Genomic DNA, 24,281 nt, shown 5'->3' on the forward strand with positions numbered 1-24,281 from the left:
CAATATCATTTATGATTACCAGGCCCCATACTAGAGAACTATATATATATATAACTATACAGATACTCACTCTGTGCACACTGGAGCCTGCGGCATCTCATCAGTCACCCAGAAATCTCCTTTCTCTCCGTACTCACTGGTGAAGTGCACCCCACAAACAGATATGATTTTGTTCCCTGGGAAATGGTGCAGAACATTCTCTTTATGGCTGTAGGACCAGTGCCAAGCCTGCGCCCCAATCAGCAGGCCGCCTCCCCCTCGCACAAATGAGATGATCTCCTCAGCTTGGTGGGCCTCATATCCGTTAGTGCAGAACACGCCCAGGCCCTGAATCAGGGTGGAAGTATTTCGGACTTTGTACCCGGCACCAGATAGATTATTGGCTAACACTGGTAATGTAGTATGAACCCCAATAACGGCATCTGAATTAGGACTCAGCCAAGATACAGCATTTTTCAGAAAAGCCATAAACTCCTCTGTGTTGAGATAACCCTCATGGGCCAGAACCACTACTTTCCCTTTCCCATAGTGAGAGGCAGCGATGAGCACATCTTTTCGGGGCGACACCAGCACCGGGAATGCAGTTGGTTTTCTCAGCAGCAGTTTGCACGGAACCGGATCCCCAGTGAAACTCAGAGACGCAACGCCACGGACCAGAGACTGGTAACTGCCGGTAAGAGATACAGTAAGTTAAACTTCATTAAAGACAGCAATAACGATAAACAGCTTGGCCTTGGAGGTTAATTAAGCTAATGAAGAGCCCACCATGGATTGAACATTGGTTTATGGTGAAACGGCTTTGCTATATAACTTATTGCAAGAATATTCTAATAAATACACTGGTTCTGCACCTCTGGATGAGTATGGGGCTAATCATTATTTGAGTGATACCAGTTGATTCAGTTGGAGTTGACCCCAGTAGCCACAATTCTTTGAGGCTTGGTAACCGCTGCTCTGCGCTGGGGAGCCAATGGGCCTGTAAAGGAGTTACTTTATTTATTATAGGAAGTGCAGAATACAAATCCTTTGCATGAATTCACCTCCAAGATGGTCCTGGATGGTGTGTTGTCAGTTCTCAAGATGGCTGCAAACATAAAGGGGTGACTCCAAAAGGAACAAAGGATAGAAATTGCATCCGTTTATAATGCAACAGTAACACAACAAGAGGAGAAATATTGGGGCCCTGTTTTTATTTTCTAACCCTTGTTTGTTAATATATTGTATTTTATAATTAAAACAACTAAATGCTTATGGTTACCCCCCCAGTATTGCTGCATAAAAAAATCATGGGCCTACAATTTTCATTGGTGAATATCCCGGGGTTGCTGGTTGTTTCTTTAATATCCTTTATTTATACCAGGCCCCATACTAGAGAACAATACTGTATATACAGATCCCAGGGGGCGGCCCTCAGTACATAAAATGGCAGTTTCCTATTTAGGATTACCCAATGGCACATACTGCTATAAAAGTATATTTATATGAAAATGGTTTATTTAGATGAAGATTTTCTGCCTAAATAACCTGTTGTTGCTGGTTGTTTCTTCAATAGCATTTATGATTACCAGGCCCCATACTAGAGAACCATATATATATATATATAACTATACAGATACTCACTCTGTGCACACTGCAACCTGCGGCATCTCTTCAGTCACCCAGAAATCTCCTTTCTCTCCGTACTCACTGGTGAAGTGCACCCCACAAACAGATATGATTTTGTTCCCTGGGAAATGGTGCAGAACATTCTCTTTATGGCTGTAGGACCAGTGCCAAGCCTGCGCCCCAATCAGCAGGCCGCCTCCCCCTCGCACAAATGAGATGATCTCCTCAGCTTGGTGGGCCTCATATCCGTTAGTGCAGAACACGCCCAGGCCCTGAATCAGGGTGGAAGTATTTCGGACTTTGTACCCAGATAGATTATGGGCTAACACTGGTAATGTAGTATGAACCCCAATAACGGCATCTGGGTTTGGCCTCAGCCAAGATACAGCATTATTTAAAAAGCCCATAAACTCCTGTGTACTAAGATAACCTTCATGGGCCAGAACCACTACTTTCCCTTTCCCATAGCGAGAGGCAGCGATGAGCACATCTTTTCGGGGCGACACCAGCACCGGGAATGCACAGGGTCCTGTCAGCAGCAGTTTGCACGGAACCGCATCCCCAGTGAAACTCAGAGACGCAACGCCACGGACCAGAGACTGGTAATCTTCATTAGCCGCCATATTCCTGAGGAAACGTGTAAAACAAATAGTCATAGGCCGTCATAAAGTAAAAGTTTCTCTAGTAATCTAGTATGTAAGATTCCATAAGTACATAATTCCAATGAATTAAACATTAGCAAAGTTTGGTACTGATCCAGAAGAAGGATAACAAAGCTCCCATCTGGCCAAATGCCAATCCAGTTTTTTTGTTGCTGTTGATCTCTTACTTGAGATCCTTATCCGGTGCTCCTGGTAGGTTTGCCATGTGGCCTAGCCAATAAAATAGCAGCTGAGGCCGGTATTACAATTTAACCAGCAATGCCCTTTTTGGTTAATTTGTATTAACTAGTCAGTCTGCCTGCAGCCCTACTCAGCTACGCCCCATCCTGCCTTTCCTTGCTCTTTGCAGTCAATGTTGCAGTCAAAGATGTCTCTTGACATCATAATTCCGCTTTGTTATGACATTTACGTGACAACCCTCTCCCTCATGGACCCACCCCCCATCCCAGCCAGTATATTCCCCATGAAAATATGGCAACCCTAGCTCCTGTTTGCTAAACACTGCACCCAGTCTTGGCGCTATTAATTATATCTTAGTTGGGATCAAGTACAGGTACTGTTTTATTATTACAGAGAAAAGGGAATCATTTAACCATTAAATAAACCCAATAGGGCTGTTCTGCCCCAATAAGGGGTAATTATATCTTAGTTGGGATCAAGTACAGGTACTGTTTTATTATTACAGAGAAAAGGGAATCATTTAACCATGAAATAAACCCAATAGGGCTGTTCTGCCCCAATAAGGGGTAATTATATCTTAGTTGGGATCAAGTACAGGTACTGTTTTATTATTACAGAGAAAAGGGAATCATTTAACCATTAAATAAACCCAATAGGGCTGTTCTGCCCCAATAAGGGGTAATTATATCTTAGTTGGGATCAAGTACAGGTACTGTTTTATTATTACAGAGAAAAAGGGAATCATTTAACCATGAAATAAACCCAATAGGGCTGTTCTGCCCCCAATAAGGGGTAATTATATCTTAGTTGGGATCAAGTACAGGTACTGTTTTATTATTATTATAGAGAAAAGGGAATCATTTTTAAAAATGTGAATTATTTGATTAAAATGGAGTCTACGGGAGATGGTTGTTCCGTAACTCGGAACTTTTTGGATAATGGGTTTCCATATAAGGGGCCCGATACCTGTACTGTATTTCATTTTATATGGTAATCTCCAAAGATACAAATAATGTGGAAACATCTAGAATCTTTATTGACAAAGAAATTAAAGATGAATATAATATTAATTTGTAGACTAAAAAGACACCCTCCAACCACATAAATTGTGTCTGAACCCCTTTACTTGTGATGAATTAAAGAACTTACCGTATATACTCGAGTATAAGCCGAGGTACCTAATTTTACCTAAGAAAATTGGAAAAACGTATTGACTTGAGTATAAGCCTAGGCATCCATTTCTTTTAACACACCTGCACACTAGCTTGTGTCCGAGTAGTAAGGGCAAAGTAGTAAGGGCAGCGCCGGATTACTTGTCCAACCGGCCAACCATCTAAATGTTATCACTTAGATGGTTTGCATGTAGCAGTACATTGATATCCCGGCTCCTGCAATGGCTGCTGTCTGTGCCACAAGCACACACAAAATCAAAACAGTCTATCTGGGTTTTATAAACATAATAATCATTTCTTGGTCTGCACACTCCTTTAGGGTTATGGCACTTAAGGTGTTTTGATTTCCACGTGCCACCACAACTCTGGGAGAACAGCCTGGGAAATTTTTTGGTGCTTTTAAGTAACAGAGATTAATATAGCTGTTGTGCCATATTATCCCGCTCGCACCCCCCCCCATCCCGTGCAAAGGCAGCCCTATTACCTCTCTACAGACATCTGGCGTGTCCAGAGCATTCCTGTTGTATTAGCTCCCCCTTCCCCCCACCGTGCAAAGGCAGCCCTATTACCTCGGGCGCATTCAGAGCATTCCTGTTATATTATCCTGCTTGCACCCCTCAAGCATTCCTGTTGTATTAGCTCCCCCCCCCCCCCCGCAAAGGCAGCCCTTTGCCAGTAAATGTTTTTGGGTGATGTGTTTACATGTTAAAGCACTTCCTCTTGTAGTTACCGGAGAACAGCCTGGGAAATTTTTTGGTGCTTTTAAGTAACAGAGATTAATATAGCTGTTGTGCCATATTATCCCGCTCGCAGTCCCCCCCCCCCCCCACAAAGGCAGCCCTATTACCTCTCTACAGATATCTGGTGTGTTCAGAGCATTCCTGTTGTATTATCCCGCTCGCAGTCCCCCCCCCCCACAAAGGCAGCCCTATTACCTCTCTACAGATATCTGGTGTGTTCAGAGCATTCCTGTTGTATTATCCCGCTCGCACCCCCCCCCCGCCAAATTGTCACGCACAGCGACCTGAACACATGAAGAATTGCTTGTTAATATCCCAGTCCCCCTGGCTAAATGTAGCAACGAGTATAGGGGTATATTGGGTATAACGCACACTGACTGCAAATATATATTATCCCGCTCGCTCCCCCCAGGGGGCTGGTAGAAGTGCTGTATAAATCCCATATATAATAAATACCCAGGGGGCTGGTAGAAGCGCTGTATAAATCCCATACATGGGCGTCCGCAGAAAATTTTCCAAGGGGGGGCAAGTAAGCTAGCATCATCCTGCAACAGATAAATATATATATATATATATTTTTTTTTGCAGGATGATACTAGGGGAGGCTAAATATGGCCCATACACAGACTGACCTACGGCTAATGTGACACTTAGTGGATTCACTGCTGACGTAAAAAGTTAACCTCCCAACTACCTCTTGCCGTTCCCACTGACTCCCAGGGATACTGTACAAAAGTGCGGGTGGGGGTGCTTTTTTTTTTTACCCTAAAATGTTTAGTATTAGTAGTAAAAGTATTCATACGCGCACTTCTGTTAGGGGATCTGCAAACATTTGTGTTTGGGATCAGTTAGCTTCAAGGGGTAGTTCACATTCGAATTCACTTTTATTTTTAATGGTTTTTCAGTTATTTAGCTTTTTGTTCAGCAGCTCTCCATTTGGTATTTCAGCAGCTATCTGGTTGCTAGGGTCTTATTTACCCTAGCAACCAGGTAGTGATTTAAACAAGAGATGGGAATATGAATAGTTAAGGGGCCTACTTGGAAAAATAAGTAATACAAAATTATAATAATAATAAAATTGTAGCCTCACAGAGCAATATTTTTTGGCCCCCATTTGAAATCTGTATAGAGGCAGAAGAGAAAGGCAAATTATTCAAAAAAATTAATTAGGAAGACCAATTGCAAAGTTGCTAGGAATAGGCCATTTTATAACATACTAAAGGTTAACTTAAAAGTGAACCACCCCTTTAGATGTGTTTATGTTAGTTTTATAGCAAGAAAGGCAGTGGGTACTGACTCCCCATTATATACAGTGAGACACAGTCCGTAGTTACAAACCCAGCACATTATATGCCATGAGGAGCAGTGGGTACGGAGGGCAGATATTCAGGCCCTGGCACTATAACACTGGCACTGATACACAACATTGGCCCCACTGTAACTTACTATAAATGAACAAAACAATGACAAAAAAAAAAAAAAAATAGTAAGTGCAAAAAACAACAACACATATATAAACACACAATGAGCTTTTTCAGAGGGAAAGAGTTAACTTACCCTCCATGTGTTAGGGTAGGGGATAGATTATAAATTAAACAATTTAATGTCAGCTAGTGATTCTTTAGAACTGTATAGTACCTGTGTATAGTACCTGTGTATAGTACCTGTGTATAGTGCCTGTGTATAGTGCCTGTGTATAGTGCCTGGGTATAGTGCCTGTGTATAGTGCCTGTGTATAGTACCTGTGTATAGTGCCTGTGTATAGTGCCTGGGTATAGTGCCTGTGTATAGTACCTGTGTATAGTACCTGTGGGATGAAAACTGCAGCAAAAGTTGAGAGTTGGTTCTCAGGTAAAGTTACAGCTGCAGATTCATCTTTTCAGTCTTTATTTCTGTTTCCAGTTTGCAAAATCTCCCGATCCCTGTGTGCATCTGTGCTCTGATTGGTCAATTTTACTGTCTGTCAAGGAAGCTGTGCTCTGATTGGTGAATCCACAAGAAGAAAGATCCAATCGGAGCACAGCAAAAACGGGCTTGAGGGGAAAGTGCAGAAACGGAGTAAGGTTTTTGTTTTTTTTGCTACTTTTCCAGGGGGGGGGCAAGTGCCCCCTCTTGCCCCCTTCTGTGGACGCCCATGATCCCATATATAATAAATACCCAGGGGGCTGGTAGAAGTGCTGTATAAATCCCATATATAATAAATACCCAGGGGGCTGGTAGAATTGCTGTATAAATCCCATATATAATAAATACCCAGGGGGCTGGTAGAATTGCTGTATAAATCCCATATATAATAAATACCCAGGGGGCTGGTAGAAGTGCTACTTACAGGCGGGTTGTGCTGCAGAAGCAGTGAGGCAGCTGTATGAGCTCTTCCCCATACACTCACAGGGATATTTATCTCCAAAATGAGTAACCCCGCCCCTAAGCACAGGCTACTTTCACTTTTGGTTCTGGGAGGGGGCGGTGTGGGAGCAAAAGGCAGAAATGATAAACATTTTCTGTTGGATTTATAAGTCCTGTGAGAGCAAATTTCTAATGTACAAGTGTAGTTCTGCCTAAATAACCTGTTGTTGCTTCAATATCATTTATGATTACCAGCCCCCATACAAGAGAACTATATATATGTAGGGACCCATAGGGTTAAGCTCCCTATGGTGTTATCCCCTATCTTTTCCTTATCTGTGCTGTAATAGGGCAGAGCCCTTTACACTCAGATTACAGTATTAGGCTACCCCCTATAGGTTTAGCCCGGGTTGACCACTCCCCTTGGCAGACTATATAGTGTCTTGCACAAGGAAGTGGCTTCCTCTTTTGGCTGCATGCTGTGTTCTGGACAGATCCCAACTGAGCCTGGACCAGAACATAGGCCCAGAAGCCATTTGTACCCTAGGGGACCTCATACCCTAGTGATAAGTCGGGGACAGGGCCCCGTGAACGAGGTAAAGCCAGCACAGTCAGTTTTATTATAGCACCCTCTAGGAGTGGTGAGCATAGATAGCTTATTTAGTAAGGGCAGCACTAGCCCCATCAAAGGAGACTGTAAGGGTTTAGTATAACCCAGGCTCTGTATGCCTTGCTGTAGGGACCACAGTTAAGACGCAGGATTCAGGCAGTTCCTTACCCTGAACCATAGTTGGCTGGAGGGGATCCGTTCCAGTAAAGGGCATCCATTCCTGGTGTACAGCTAATACTCTGCATATCCTATCAAGTGGGTTGTACTGTTCCTTAAGGGTCACATCTGCTGTGTTCTCTGTGACCAACCCTGCTGTGTCTGTGAGTATAAACCCTACTGCACTACCACACTGAGCCTTTGTACAATAAACCAGTTATTATTTGATTATAAAGAATCCTCTGGTGTCCATTATTCTCTATTTGCACTACACACCTCAGCTAGTTGTAGTTGCAGTACACCCTCGCTCCATTATAATTCTCCCATTTAGCAGAGGCTCACTCCTAAGTATTAAGGTCGCATGTAGCACATGCTCTACCTTACATTATTAGCCTGGATTTGTCCTTAAATCAGCCAAATAGGTGCTACATATATATATATATAACTATACAGATACTCACTCTGTGCACACTGGAGCCTGCGGCATCTCTTCAGTCACCCAGAAATCTCCTTTCTCTCCGTACTCACTGGTGAAGTGCACCCCACAAACAGATATGATTTTGTTCCCTGGGAAATGGTGCAGAACATTCTCTTTATGGCTGTAGGACCAGTGCCAAGCCTGCGCCCCAATCAGCAGGCCGCCTCCCCCTCGCACAAATGAGATGATCTCCTCAGCTTGGTGGGCCTCATATCCGTTAGTGCAGAACACGCCCAGGCCCTGAATCAGGGTGGAAGTATTTCGGACTTTGTACCCAGATAGATTATGGGCTAACACTGGTAATGTAGTATGAACCCCAATAATGGCATCTGGGTTTGGCCTCAGCCAAGATACAGCATTTTTTAAAAAGCCCATAAACTTCTCTGTACTAAGATAACCCTCATGGGCCAGAACCACTACTTTCCCTTTCCCATAGCGAGAGGCAGCGATGAGCACATCTTTTCGGGGCGACACCAGCACCGGGAATGCAATGGGTCCTGTCAGCAGCAGTTTGCACGGAACCGCATTCCCCAGTGAAACTCAGAGACACAACCAGAGACTGGTAATCTTCATCAGCCATCAGTCATTGGCCGTCATATTCCTGAGATAAATAATCGACAGAGAGAGTTTTGTTAAATAACAATGATAGTTTATACCCTAGTCAGATAGATATGTGCCTAATTCCCATTAATTAAACCTGAGCCCAGTTCTGTACTGATCCAGGAGAAGTCAAACAAAGCTGCCAACGCGCCGACTGCCAATCCAACCTTTTTGCTGCAGTTCTCTCAGCCTTATCCAGTGCCTTTTTAACAAGTGAATGATCCCCATTATCATGGTATGTTGCTACCGAAGGTTCAGATAGAACCATTTCTTTGGGTACTAGATCAGACTCCATTCACTGAGATGCTCACAATAGATTTTGGACTTCAAAAAGTTGCTTTGTGTACCATGTTCCAAAATTCCGCTCGGAATCCAACACTCACAAACGTTTATTAATCTCTAGGGATACAGTGAGTCTGTGGCTGCTCCTGTTGTGCCTCCCTGTGAATGCCCTGAACATTACAGGTTTCTATCTGTACAAAGACACGCCTACTTGCTAGCTTACAGCAGCCAATGAATGGTGAGAGCTGTGTTTGTTACTTCCTGTTATGGTTAGAAATGTCTTATTTCCTGTCAGGTGATAAGTGAGTGACACACAGAGCAGCACAAAATGGTGGCTCAAGGGAACTATTCACTGACATCTTTATATATGTAACAAGCGAATGATCCCCATTATTACATTACATTAACATTTATTTATAAAGCGCCAACATATCCCGCAGCGCTGTACAATAAGTGGGTTTCATACATTGGGCATACAGAGTAACATATAAAGCAACCAGTAACCGATACAGGAGGGGAAGGGAGCCCTGCCCAAAAGAGCTTACACTCTACAGGGAATTACTGCATTTCATACATTGGGCATACAGAGTAACATATAAAGCAATCAGTAACCGATACAGGAGGGGAAGGGAGCCCTGCCCAAAAGAGCTTACACTCTACAGGGAATTACTGCATTTCATACATTGGGCATACAGAGTAACATATAAAGCAATCAGTAACCGATACAGGAGGGGAAGGGAGCCCTGCCCAAAAGAGCTTACACTCTACAAGGAATTACTGCATTTCATACATTGGGCATACAGAGTAACATATAAAGCAATCAGTAACCGATACAGGGGGGGAAGGGAGCCCTGCCCAAAAGAGCTTACACTCTACAAGGAGTAACATATAAAGCAATCAGTAACCGATACAGGAGGGGAAGAGAGCCCTGCCCAAAAGAGCTTACACTCTACAAGGAATTACTGCATTTCATACGTTGGGCATACAGAGTAACATATAAAGCAATCAGTAACCGATACAGGAGGGGAAGGGAGCCCTGCCCAAAAGAGCTTACACTCTACAGGGAATTACTGCATTTCATACATTGGGCATACAGAGTAACATATAAAGCAATCAGTAACCGATACAGGAGGGGAAGGGAGCCCTGCCCAAAAGAGCTTACACTCTACAAGGAATTACTGCATTTCATACATTGGGCATACAGAGTAACATATACAGCAATCAGTAACCGATACAGGAGGGGAAGGGAGCCCTGCCCAAAAAAGCTTACACTCTACAAGGAGAAAGGGTTGAGACACAAGGTGTGGGATTATCATGGTATGTTGCTACCAAAGGTTCAGATAGAATCATTTCTTTGGGTACTAGATCAGACTCCATTCACTGAGATGCTCACAATAGAGCTGGTAGAATTGCTGTATAAATCCCATATATAATAAATACCCAGGGGGCTGGTAGAATTGCTGTATAAATCCCATATATAATAAATACCCAGGGGGCTGGTAGAATTGCTGTATAAATCCCATATATAATAAATACCCAGGGGGCTGGTAGAAGTGCTGTATAAATCCCATATATAATAAATACCCAGGGGGCTGGTAGAAGTGCTGTATAAATCCCATATATAATAAATACCCAGGGGGCTGGTAGAATTGCTGTATAAATCCCATATATAATAAATACCCAGGGGGCTGGTAGAAATTGCTGTATAAATCTGTATGAGCTCTTCCCCATACACTCACAGGGATATTTATCTCCAAAATTAGTAACCCCGCCCCTAAGCACAGGCTACTTTCACTTTTGGTTCTGGGAGGGGGCGGGGCTGCGAGGGCTGAGGGGTGAGACTGCTGTACTGGGGGAAATGGAAGGGACTGCTGTACGGGGGGAAATGGAAGGGACTGCTGTACTGGGGGAAATGGAAGAGACAGCTGTACTGGGGGAAATGGAAGAGACAGCTGTACTGGGGGAAATGGAAGAGACAGCTGTACTGGGGGAAATGGAAGGGACTGCTGTACTGGGGGAAATGGAAGAGACAGCTGTACTGGGGGAAATGGAAGGGACTGCTGTACTGGGGGAAATGGAAGGGACTGCTGTACTGGGGGAAATGGAAGGGACAGCTGTACTGGGGGAAATGGAAGGGACAGCTGTACTGGGGGAAATGGAAGGACCTGTACTGGGGAATGGAAGGGACTGCTGTACTGGGGGAAATGGAAGGGACTGCTGTACTGGGGGAAATGGAAGAGACAGCTGTACTGGGGGAAATGTAAGAGACAGCTGTACTGGGGGAAATGGAAGAGACAGCTGTACTGGGGGAAATGGAAGGGACTGCTGTACTGGGGAAATGGAAGAGACAGCTGTACTGGGGAAATGGAAGGGACTGCTGTACTGGGGGAAATGGAAGGGACTGCTGTACTGGGGGAAATGGAAGGGACTGCTGTACTGGGGGAAGGGACTGCTGTACTGGGGGAAATGGAAGGGACTTCTGTACTGGGGGAAATGGAAGGGACTGCTGTACTGGGGGAAGGGGACTGCTGTACTGGGGGAAATGGAAGGGACTGCTGTACTGGGGGAAATGGAAGGGACTGCTGTACTGGGGGAAATGGAAGAGACAGCTGTACTGGGGGAAATGGAAGAGACAGCTGTACTGGGGGAAATGGAAGAGACAGCTGTACTGGGGGAAATGGAAGAGACTGCTGTACTGGGGGAAATGGAAGGGACTGCTGTACTGGGGGAAATGGAAGGACTGCTGTACTGGGGGAAATGGAAGGGACTGCTGTACTGGGGGAAATGGAAGGGACTGCTGTACTGGGGGGAAATGGAAGGGACTGCTGTACTGGGGAAATGGAAGGGACTGCTGTACTGGGGGAAATGGAAGGACTGCTGTACTGGGGGAAAATGGAAGGGACTGCTGTACTGGGGAAATGGAAGAGACTGCTGTACTGGGGGAAATGGAAGAGACTGCTGTACTGGGGGAACTGGGGAAACTGCTGTACTGGGGGAAATGGAAGAGACAGCTGTACTGGGGGAAATGGAAGGGACTGCTGTACTGGGGGAAATGGAAGGGACTGCTGTACTGGGGGAAATGGAAGGGACTGCTGTACTGGGGGAAATGGAAGAGACAGCTGTACTGGGGGAAAGGAAGAGACAGCTGTACTGGGAGAAATGGAGGGACTGCTGTACTGGGGGAAATGGAAGGGACTGCTGTACTGGGGGAAATGGAAGGGACTGCTGTACTGGGGGAAATGGAAGGGACTGCTGTACTGGGGGAAATGGAAGGGACTGCTGTACTGGGGGAAATGGAAGAGACAGCTGTACTGGGGGAAATGGAAGAGACAGCTGTACTGGGAGAAATGGAAGGGACTGCTGTACTGGGGGAAATGGAAGAGACAGCTGTACTGGGGGAAATGGAAGAGACTGCTGTACTGGGGAAATGGAAGGGACTGCTGTACTGGGGGAAATGAAGGGACTGCTGTACTGGGGGAAATGGAAGGGACTGCTGTACTGGGGGAAATGGAAGGGACTGCTGTACTGGGGGAAATGGAAGAGACAGCTGTACTGGGGGAAATGGAAGAGACAGCTGTACTGGGAGAAATGGAAGGGACTGCTGTACTGGGGGAAATGGAAGGGACTGCTGTACTGGGGGAAATGGAAGAGACAGCTGTACTGGGGGAAATGGAAGAGACAGCTGTACTGGGGGAAATGGAAGAGACTGCTGTACTGGGGGAAATGGAAGGGACTGCTGTACTGGGGGAAATGGAAGGGACTGCTGTACTGGGGGAAATGGAAGGGACTGCTGTACTGGGGGAAATGGAAGGGACTGCTGTACTGGGGGAAATGGAAGGGACAGCTGTACTGGGGGAAATGGAAGAGACTGCAGTAGTTTTCATGGTGGCCCAGTTAACGAGTGGCAGGGCCCTCCCCCCAAGTGACCAGTTGGCTAATAATTAATAACAGATCCAGCATAGAAGCACAGAGACTGAATCTATAGGTATGTAGGGGGTATAGGTTCTGCCCACCTTTACTTCAGGCTGCCCCCTAGGTTTGGCCAGTTCTGCCCTGGCCCAGGAGTGTCAGGATTCCCTAAAGGCAAGTAAATAAGTGTTCAGCCTTTTTCCTGGGTCACCACTTGCTGCAGGGGGTGGTTGGTGGGCAATTATATTGGCCAATCATCAGCAAGCATTTAATGGCCCCCTGGGTAAAAGTTGTGCCTTTCATTATATACGGGAAATATTATTACTTGTGAAAATACTAAGGTTCCAGCAATAAACGTGTATTGAGAAGGGTTCTTATTGGTTTGGCAGAATAAATGAAACCAACCAGGCACAATTACATTGAGATAAATGATTTATTGGTACTAAGCACAAAAGCTGAGGGACTCGCCCAAGATGTCTCAGCACAGATATGAGACAAACCAAGTAGGTCCCCCCCAAGAAATGGTTTTGAATATGAACAAGATATATAACTACATCATGATATACTGCATATCCCAGCCTACATACATTATATAGTGAATGAAGTACCCCTATTGTAAATTATAGGGATATTACAAGTCACCAGGAGTTCCGTGACCATATATATACAGTATATATATATATATATACAGGTCAGGGAACTCCTCTGTGACTTCTAATATCCTCATATTTTACAGCAGGGGGTACTTCATTTAGTATAATACATGTTTTAGTGAGTCACGTGACTGGAATGACATGACTAAGCTCCGATTATAACTGATGACATCACTAAGCACGGTTTATAAGGATATAATTTACAGCTTGGTCCCATAAAGAAATGACCAGACTGTATATTATATGGGAATTATGTGGTGTTTCATAACCCTCTAAAGCAAAGCCTTTGACCCCATTCTCTTGCCATAAGCCAAAAGCTGCATCAGAGCAGATATGCAGAGTGCAAAATATCAGGAGATGTAGAAGAGCCGTGATGTCTGGTTGTTCCTTTCTGTCCATACACAGGTATCGCCCTATTGGCTGCAAAATAAACAGCATTAGTATCTCCTTCACTTAAAGGGAAACTACACCCCCAGAATGAATACGTAACCAACAGACAGTTTATATCATATTAAGTGGCCTATTAAAGAATCTCCCCAAACTGGAATATATATATCAGTAAATATTGCCCTTTTACATCCTTTCCCTTGAGCCGCCATTTAGTGATGGGCTGTGTGCTCCCTCAGAGATCAGCTGACAGGAAGTGATGCAGCTCTAACTGTAACAGGAAGTAGTGTGGGAGCAAAAGGCAGAACTCTGCCCATTCATTGGCTGATGGGGCCTAGCATGTATGTGTGCCTTGGCTTGTTTGTGTGCACTGTGACTCCTATGATCCCATTAAAATGGCAGTTTCCTATTTAGGATTACCCAATGGCACATACTGCTAAATAAGTATATTTTTATGATAATGGTTTATTTGGATGAAGATTTTCTGCCTAAATAACCTGTTACAACCTGCTGGTTGTTTCTTCAATATCATTTATGATTACCAGGCCCCATACTAGAGAACTATATATATATATATATATATATATAACTATACAGATACTCACTCTGTGCACACTGGAGCCTGCGGCATCTCTTCAGTCACCCAGAAATCTCCTTTCTCTCCGTACTCACTGGTGAAGTGCACCCCACAAACAGATATGATTTTGTTCCCTGGGAAATGGTGCAGAACATTCTCTTTATGGCTGTAGGACCAGTGCCAAGCCTGCGCCCCAATCAGCAGGCCGCCTCCCCCTCGCACAAATGAGATGATCTCCTCAGCTTGGTGGGCCTCATATCCGTTAGTGCAGAACACGCCCAGGCCCTGAATCAGGGTGGAAGTATTTCGGACTTTGTACCCAGATAGATTATTGGCTAACACTGGTAATGTAGTATGAACCCCAATAATGGCGTCTGAATTAGGACTCAGCCAAGATACAGCATTTTTTAAGAAACCCATAAACTCCTCTGTGTTGAGATAACCCTCATGGGCCAGAACCACTACTTTCCCTTTCCCATAGCGAGATGCAGCGATGAGCACATCTTTTCGGGGCGACACCAGCACCGGGAATGCAATGGGTTTTCTCAGCAGCAGTTTGCACGGAACCGCATCCCCGGTGAAACTCAGAGACGCAACGCCACGGACCAGAGACTGGTAACTGCCGGTAAGAGATACAGTAAGTTAAGCTTCATTAAAGACAGCAATAACGATAAAGAGCTTGGCCTTGGAGGTTAATTAAGCTAATGAAGAGCCCGCCATGGATTGAACATTGGTTTATGGTGAAACGGCTTTGCTATATAACTTATTGCAAGAATATTCTAATAAATACACTGGTTCTGCACCTCTGGATGAGTATGGGGCTAATCATTATTTGAGTGATACCAGTTGATTCAGTTGGAGTTGACCCCAGTAGCCACAATTCTTTGAGGCTTGGTAACCGCTGCTCTGCGCTGGGGAGCCAATGGGCCTGTAAAGGAGTTACTTTATTTATTATAGGAAGTGCAGAATACAAATCCTTTGCATGAATTCACCTCCAAGATGGTCCTGGATGGTGTGTTGTCAGTTCTCAAGATGGCTGCAAACATAAAGGGGTGACTCCAAAACCCTTGTTTGTTAATATATTGTAAGACCCCTGTTTGTTATGATCAAAGCAACTAAATGCTTATGGTTACCCCCTACTAGTACTGCAGAACGTGGTTAGGGCTAGGGATCATGTATTGCCTTACCGGCAAAGAATCTCACAGCCCCCCATCAAATCAGTGCCTCACTAGTCATGGGGGCCCCAGTACTGCTGCATAAAAAAATCATGGGCCTACAATTTTCATTGGTGAATATCCCGGGGTTGCTGGTTGTTTCTTTAATATCATTTATTTGTACCAGGCCCCATACTAGAGAACAATACTGTATATACAGATACTCACTCTGTGCACACTGCAACCTGCGGCATCTCTTCAGTCACCCAGAAATCTCCTTTCTCTCCGTACTCACTGGTGAAGTGCACCCCACAAACAGATATGATTTTGTTCCCTGGGAAATGGTGCAGAACATTCTCTTTATGGCTGCAGGACCAGTGCCAAGCCTGCGCCCCAATCAGCAGGCCGCCTCCCCCTCGCACAAATGAGATGATCTCCTCAGCTTGGTGGGCCTCATATCCGTTAGTGCAGAACACGCCCAGGCCCTGAATCAGGGAGGAAGTTTTTCGGACTTTGTACCCGGCACCAGATAGATTATTGGCTAACACTGGTAATGTAGTATGAACCCCAATAACGGCATCTGAATTAGGACTCAGCCAAGATACAGCATTTTTCAGAAAAGCCATAAACTCCTCTGTGTTGAGATAACCCTCATGGGCCAGAACCACTACTTTCCCTTTCCCATAGCGAGAGGCAGCGATGAGCACATCTTTTCGGGGCGACACCAGCACCGGGAATGCACAGGGTCCTGTCAGCAGCAGTTTGCACGGAACCGCATCCCCAGTGAAACTCAGAGAAGCAACGCCACGGACCAGAGACTGGTAATCTTCATCAGCCGCCATATTCCTGGGGAAACATGTAAAATAGTCATAGGCCGTCATACACTGAAAGTTTATAATCTAGTATGTAAGATTCCATAAGTACATAATTCCAATGCATTAAACATTAGCAATGGTTGGTACTGATCCAGAAGAAGGATAACAAAGCTCCCATCTGGCCAAATGCCAATCCAGTTTTTTTGTTGCTGTTGATCTCTTAATTGAGATCCTTATCCGGTGCTCCTGGTAGGTTTGCCATGTGGCCTAGCCAATAAAATAGCAGCTGAGGCCGGTATTACAATTTAACCAGCAATGCACTTTCTGGTAAATTTGTATTAACTAGTCAGTCTGCCTGCAGCCCTACTCAGCTACACCCCATCCTGCCTTTCCTTGCTCTTTGCAGTCAATGTTGCTGTCAAAGATGTCTCTTGACATCATAATTCCGCTTATATTCCCCATGAAAATATGGCAACCCTAGCTCCTGTTTGCTAAACACTGCACCCAGTCTTGGCGCTATTAATTATATCTTAGTTGGGATCAAGTACAGGTACTGTTTTATTATTACAGAGAAAAGGGAATCATTTAACCATGAAATAAACCCAATAGGGCTGTTCTGCCCCAATAAGGGGTAATTATATCTTAGTTGGGATCAAGTACAGGTACTGTTTTATTATTACAGAGAAAAGAGAATCATTAAACCATGAAATAAACCCAATAGGGCTGTTCTGCCCCCAATAAGGGGTAATTATATCTTAGTTGGGATTGAGTACAGGTACTGTTTTATTATTACAGAGAAAAGGGAATCATTTAACCATTAAATAAACCCAATAGGATTGTTCTGCCCCAATAAGGGGTAATTATATCTTAGTTGGGATCAAGTACAGGTACTGTTTTATTATTACAGAGAAAAGGGAATCATTTAACCATTAAATAAACCCAATAGGATTGTTTTGGCTCCAATAAGGGGTAATTATATCTTAGTTGGGATCAAGTACAGGTACTGTTTTATTATTACAGAGAAAAGGGAATCATTTAACCATGAAATAAACCCAATAGGGCTGTTCTGCCCCAATAAGGGGTAATTATATCTTAGTTGGGATCAAGTACAGGTACTGTTTTATTATTACAGAGAAAAGGGAATCATTTAACCATGAAATAAACCCAATAGGGCTGTTCTGCCCCCAATAAGGGGTAATTATATCTTAGTTGGGATCAAGTACAGGTACTGTTTTATTATTACAGAGAAAAGGGAATCATTTAACCATTAAATAAACCCAATAGGGCTGTTCTGCCCCAATAAGGGGTAATTATATCTTAGTTGGGATCAAGTACAGGTACTGTTTTATTATTACAGAGAAAAGGGAATCATTTAACCATTAAATAAACCCAATAGGGCTGTTCTGCCCCAATAAGGGGTAATTATATCTTAGTTGGGATCAAGTACAGGTACTGTTTTATTATTACAGAGAAAAGGGAATCATTTAACCATTAAATAAACCCAATAGGGCTGTTCTGCCCCAATAAGGGGTAATTATATCTTAGTTGGGATCAAGTACAGGTACTGTTTTATTATTACAGAGAAAAGGGAATCATTTAACCATTAAATAAACCCAATAGGGCTGTTCTGTCCCCAATAAGGGGTAATTATATCTTAGTTGGGATCAAGTACAGGTACTGTTTTATTATTACAGAGAAAGAGGAAATCAATTTTAAAAATCTGAAATATTTGATTAACATGGAGTCTATGGGAGACAGGCTTTCTGTAATTCGGAGCTTTCTGGATATCGGGTTTCCAGATAAGGGATCCCATACCTGTACTAATTTCATAGCTCTTACTGCTACTGCTTAATAACACACTACCTGTTTTATGTGGTAAAAGCTGCAAGAAAACAAAGTATGCTGACTGCTAAAAAACAGATAGTTTAGGAAAGTAAACAAATCCAAAATGGGTAAATATGTCTCTCTGTTTCAAACCACCAAACTGCAGTGCTTTCCTGAATTTAGTGGTTAAGCATTGTATCTCCCACATATCCTTATGTACCAAGATCAAATAACCTAACGATAAATACTGGGGGTCTGCTGAGCAGTTTGATGACCAATGTACTGTTCATAGATTTACCAAATTATATGTCATGTAGGGCCCCATGTATTTTATGTGTCATAAGAAAGGGCACAGTCTGATAAATCCAAAATGGATGAATGTCATTCTACTCAATACTACCAAATTGCAAAGCTTTTCTAAAAAAAAAAAAAAACATGTACCGAAGGAAATGCAGAAATAAATGCAATTCATAATTAAGCAATAAAATTTTAAAAATCACAAAAATCAAATAAAATTATGCATGTCAATGTAATAACAAAATATTTGATTTGGCAGCAGTTGATAAGTGGTCAAAATACCTGATACACTTGCCAGGCTGCAAAATAAATGCCCTCAAAACAAATAGCTGTATAACTGCCACGCCAACGCCATGTTCCACTCACCTTCTCTTGCTATTCAGGGGTCTGTCTGTCCCTCACTGTCCACTTCTGTCTCTCCTGACTGATTTGCTTCCCCTTTTATCTTTCCCTCCGCTGTCTGTCTCTTCCTGCTTTCTTTTCTTTAATCAGGATTGTGTAAAAGTAATTGTGTGTACAACCTGATAAGAAAAGATAGTCATCTTAGTGTTTAACCCTCTTGTGCAAGTTATTGCTCGCTACTGCCTCCGCTGGCTTCTCTAAGGCCAAAAATGTAGTCCTCTGGTTTTTCTGCCTTCACTTTTGGAACCTTAGAAAGTTTTTGAGGAGATTTGGTGAAAAAGTGTTGTTATACTGGAGTATATCCGGGAGTAAAATGCTATGCTGTTTGTGAGATGGGATTCAGCCTTACAGGACTCACACACACAGGGATTATTTGTTATTTGTTGTTTTATTCATTTTGTTGTTTATTGGGCCTGTCAGCCCCCCTGAGCTCCCACTGCCCCGCTGAGCCTCCACTCCCACCCACTGCCCCCGCTGAGCCTCCCACTCCACCCACTGCCCCCGCTGAGCCTCCCGCACCCACCCACTGCCCCCGCTGAGCCTCCGCACCCACCACTGCCCCGCTGAGCCTCCCGCACCCACCCACTGCCCCGCGAGCCTCCCGCACCCACCAACTGCCCCCCCTGAGCCTCCCACTCCCACCACTGCCCCCGCTGAGCCTCCCACTCCCCCACTGCCCCCGCTGAGCCTCCCACTCCCACCCACTGCCCCCGCTGAGCCTCCCGCACCCACCCACTGCCCCCGCTGAGCCTCCACTCCACCCACTGCCCCCGCTGAGCCTCCCGCACCCACCCACTTGCCCCCGCTGAGCCTCCCACACCCACCCACTGCCCCCGCTGAGCCTCCCACTCCCACCAACTGCCCCGCTGAGCCTCCCACTCCCACCCACTGCCCCCACAAAATTTTGTTGTTGTTTTTTTTATTTTTTGTCTGTTTTTTGTTTTGTTTTTTTTTTATTTCCTAACCTAATTGACCTATTTACCTAAGAATCCTAATAACTTGTCCCCGTTGGGAGAAAAGTCATGGATTCATCCTTAACAACCTAAAAAGAAATCAAAAAAAGAAATTTGTGTTATAAAAAACTAAAAAATGTTGTTATTTTGTTGTTTTTTGTTCTTTTGTTGTTTTTCTTGATTTTTTTGTTTTGTTGGGGCCTGTCAGCGGGGCCCCCTGCTGCACCACCCACAACCAACCCACTTGCAGCAGGGGACTCCGCTGAGCCTGTGAAAAAAATGTTTTCTTTTGTTTTTTTGTTTAATTTTTTTCTTTTCTTTTTTCTTTTTTTTTATTTCCTGAACTAAACCTTTTTTTTTTTTTAATTCCTAATCTAATTGACCTATTTACCTTAGAATCCTAATAACTTGTCCCCGTTGGGAGAAAAGTTATGGATTCATGCTTTTCAAGCTAAAAAAGAAAAGAAAAAATGAAATTAGTGTTATAAAAATGAAAAAATGTTTTCTTTTGTTTTTTTGTTTAATTTTTTTCTTTTGTTTTTTGTTTCTTTTTTATTTCCTGAACTAACCTTTTTTTTTTAAAATTCCTAATCTAATTGACCTATTTACCTTAGAATCCTAATAACTAAAAAAGAAAAGAAAAAATGAAATTAGTGTTATAAAAAATGAAAAAATGGTTTGTTTTGTTTTTTTTGTTGGGCCTGTCAGCGGGGCCCTGCTGCACCACCCACAACCAACCCACTTGCAGCAGGGGACTCCACTGAGCCTCTGAAATTTTTTATTTTTTTTTTGGTGTTTTTTTTTTTTTTGGTGTTTTTTTTTTTTTGGTGTTTTTTTTTTGGTGTTTTTTTTTTTAAAACTAACCTAATTACTTACCTAACTACTTACCTACGAATCCTAATAACTAGTCCCCGTTGGGAGAAAAGTATGGATTCGTCCTTTGCCACCTAAAAAAAGAAACAAGAAGGACATTATTAGTGTTGGAAACCTTGGAATAGATGTGTAACATACAGACTAAACACACGCAAAGACAATGATACAAATGATTTTATCATAATCGGCCCGTGTATGGGCACTGCCGGCGGGCCTGCCCCACCCATATCTGGCCTTAAATCGGGCAAATCTCGATTGGGCAGGTTTTAAAAATTCAGTTGGATCAGAGACTGCATCGGCTCGTTGATGGGGCCCCCGGACCGACTGCGCCTAAACCCGTTGTTAATTCGATCGTTTGGTCCCAGGGCCAAACAATTGAATTAGCCTGGATTCTCCCAATATTGCCCACCCGTAGGTGGGGGGTATCGGGGAAGATCAGGTTGCTTGGCAACATGGCCACGCCTTATATCTATTATGATGAATAAACATAATATAAGCCCATCAGTAACTACCGATGCAATGCCTGCAACCCCCCCTGAGCCGCTAAGTACCCTATACACACAGACCCTGATCCAGCAGCCCATTTAACTCAAAATAGTTATATCTGGTGTTTTCTACTTACGTAAACGACCGTCTCCATATGGGCAAACTTTCCAGGCTAAAAAGGAAAAAAAAAAACGTCAGTTTTTTATACAAATGAACCAAAACCATCAAGTACGAAGGGAACAAAGAAAGGGACTAATGCCGCACAGTATGTATTGAAGAGTAACCGTTCCTTCCTGGGCCAGGGAGGCTTCTGGGAGTTTATATTAGGGATGCCCCGGGTCCTTTATAAAAGTTTCGGCCGAATACCGAACCGAACCTGAATCCCAATTTCCATATGCAATTAAGGTAACGGAAGGGCTCATTCCGGCTCATATACACATTAATATTGTAGGAGTAGGAAAGAATAAAAACGGATAGAAGCTGAGAGTGCAGAGACGGGTGTAAATCTGTATCTTACCTTCTTCTTCTTGTACCTGAACGGTGCGCAGACACCTCTCACACAGTCCAGGATACAATCACAGAATCTGGGCGCCATTGTGGTAGATGGTCGTTACTGTCGTATTATGGAAGGAACAAAAACACAGCAATTAGTAAGTAAAAACACAGCAATTAGTAAGTAAAAACATAGCAAATAATGTGAAAAGTCTTTTCTTAGGAGTAAAAAGTATTTGTTTCTAGTTAATCAAAACATGTGAGATTTTCCGACTCAGGGAAAATGATGGGAACGGTGAGATTTTGGTGCGAGTGCAAATTAGAATTGTAACAGGGAGGAGCCCGTTGCAGGGACAACTTACCGTTTTCTGCTCTAAAAAGCAATCTGAAGTGTTCCCACCAAGTTGTAACAGTTACGCACAACACAGCTGCTATTGTGACATCAGTGTTGCCATGGGAACCCATTGTGACATCAGCTGCAGGCTTCCTTGAGCATTTAGCCCTTAGTTGCAAAAGGTTTTGCAATATGAGCTGACCACATGGGTGGTCTAAAGAACATCATATGTTGCCATGGGAACCCACTGTGACATCAGCCGTGAATCAACAGTGGAATTGAATGGTTAACCACCCTTTAGGTGCCAGTGTATGATGATTGGTCAGGGCCCACCTTAGCGCCAAACAAGGGTTTAGACATTTGAACATATTGTTATGATTTCCTGTAGATCTATAATAGCAAATGTATTTCCTTCCTAATCTCGCCTTAAATGACCCGAATATGAATGTTAAATATATGGGTACCCTAATGCCCCATACACTGACCCCCCAATAACATGAGTACCAAGAGAACAAATAGACATTCCCTGCAAAGCTAACCCTAAACTGGCCCCCAGGGCTGATGCAAATGGAATGAAATTGGCTTTAGCTCCCCTTTAAAAGAGACCCAACCCCCCCACATTCCACTTCCCCCCCCCCCCCCGCATGGGTACAGGGCACATCTTCCATTTGCTATTTTATTTGTTTAATTATTTGCCCATCTCTTTTGCATCTTTCAACTTTCGAATGGGGGGTCACTGACCTTGACAGCAAAAACGATTGCTCCGTGAGGCTCCAACTTTCTTGTTGATTTTTTATTACTTTCTTTTATCTTCCAGTCTCACATTCACACGCGCTGCCTGGTTGCTAGGGTAAATTTGGGCCCTAAAACCCAGAGAGCTGCCTGAAATTCGAAACAAAAGGGCAAAATCAGTAAACAAAAACAGAATATAAAAAACAAAGACCAACTGCCAATTATCTGGGAATGTCACAAACACCAATGGGCCAAGTCCCCCCTGTATATACCAGCAGGCCCTGCTATTACTGGCAGTAACTGTCTCGCCATGGAACCCCATTACACCTGCTGCCATTCTCACAGTATTAACGCTGGGGCCCCCAAACCCTTCACGGTTGGTCATTGGGGCTGCAGTTATAGGTTTGAAAAAGTGGGCGGAGCCACCAACAGTCAATCATATAAACCCCATTAAATTTCATTGGTTTAAATTTAAAATGATGCCATTCTCATACTATTTACGCCAAGGCCCCCAAACTTTCACAGTTGTTTCCTGGGCGATTTTGACTTAGGGTTAGAAAAACTGGCCCCCACCCAGGCCTGCTACTGGCCCAAATATCCCCCAGCCCAATAAATAGTGACTGTCTGTGGCACCTTACAGCCCCCTCGCATCCCAGTACCCAGAGGCACAACAGCCCCCCCCAGCCCAATAAATAGTGACTGTCTGTGGCACCTTACAGCCCCCTGCATTCCCAGTACCCAGAGGCACAAACAGCCCCCCCACCAGCCCAATAAATAGTGACTGTCTGTGGTACCTTACAGCCCCCTGGGCATTTCCCAGTACCCAGAGGCACAAACAGCCCCCCCAGCCCAATAAATAGTGACTGTCTTGGTACCTTACAGCCCCCCTGGCATTCCCAGTACCCAGAGGCACAAACAGCCCCCCAGCCCAATAAATAGTGACTGTCTGTGCTACCTTACAGCCCCCTGGCATTCCCAGTACCCAGAGCCAAACAGCCCCCCCCAGCCCAATAAATAGTGACTGTCTGTGGCACCTACAGCCCCCTGGCATTCCCAGTACCAGAGGCACAAACCAAGCCCCCAGCCCAATAAATAGTGACTGTCTGTGGCACCTTACAGCCCCCCTGGCATTCCCAGTACCCAGAGGCACAAACAGCCCCCCAGCCCAATAAATAGTGACTGTCTGTGGCACCTTACAGCCCCCCGGCATTCCAGTACCCAGAGGCACAAAACAGCCCCCCAGCCCAATAAATAGTGACTGCTGTGGCACCCTTACAGCCCCCTGGCATTCCAGTACCCAGAGGCACAAACAGCCCCCCCCAGCCCATAAATAGTGACTGTCTGTGGCACCTTACAGCCCCCCTGGCATTCCCAGTACCCAGAGCACAAAACAGCCCCCCCCCAGCCCAATAAATAGTGACTGTCTGTGGCACCTTACAGCCCCCCTGCATTCCCAGTACCCAGAGGCACAAACAGCCCCCCCCCAGCCCAATAAATAGTGACTGTCTGTGGCACCTTACAGCCCCCCCGGCATTCAAGTACCCAGAGGCACAAACAGCCCC

General features: G+C 44.3%; 1 protein-coding gene and 1 long non-coding RNA gene across 12 annotated transcripts in view; both read right to left on the reverse strand.

Annotated features, from left to right (window-relative positions):
- Positions 1-18,919, reverse strand: part of LOC100489234 (TRPM8 channel-associated factor homolog) — a 37,293-nt gene extending 18,374 nt beyond the window's left edge. Inside the window, exons 1-4 of one of the 11 annotated variants that reach the window (XM_031897385.1) lie at positions 18,814-18,919; positions 15,740-16,357; positions 1,621-2,232; positions 348-667 (exon numbers count right to left, since the gene is read on the reverse strand). In XM_031897385.1, the coding sequence (XP_031753245.1) occupies positions 348-667; positions 1,621-2,232; positions 15,740-16,353 (1,546 nt within the window). In that variant the 5' untranslated portion in view covers positions 16,354-16,357; positions 18,814-18,919. Of the gene's footprint in view, positions 1-70; positions 668-1,620; positions 2,233-6,166; positions 6,204-6,688; positions 6,773-7,932; positions 8,551-14,385; positions 14,518-15,739; positions 16,358-18,813 lie in introns of those variants that run through there. The other 10 variants (XM_031897384.1, XM_031897382.1, XM_031897380.1 and 7 more) reach the window with 10 other exon arrangements.
- A 1,763-nt stretch (positions 18,920-20,682) lies between these two features.
- On the reverse strand, positions 20,683-21,773 carry LOC116408716. The gene is made up of 3 exons (XR_004221175.1): positions 21,679-21,773; positions 21,298-21,333; positions 20,683-20,749 (listed from the first exon to the last, which is right to left on the reverse strand). It is a non-coding gene; the product is annotated as an uncharacterized LOC116408716 (long non-coding RNA).
- Between the last annotated feature and the right edge of the window lie 2,508 nt (positions 21,774-24,281).

This window comes from Xenopus tropicalis, chromosome 2 (assembly GCF_000004195.4).
Source record: "Xenopus tropicalis strain Nigerian chromosome 2, UCB_Xtro_10.0, whole genome shotgun sequence".
Classification (NCBI taxonomy): Eukaryota; Metazoa; Chordata; class Amphibia; order Anura; family Pipidae; genus Xenopus; species Xenopus tropicalis.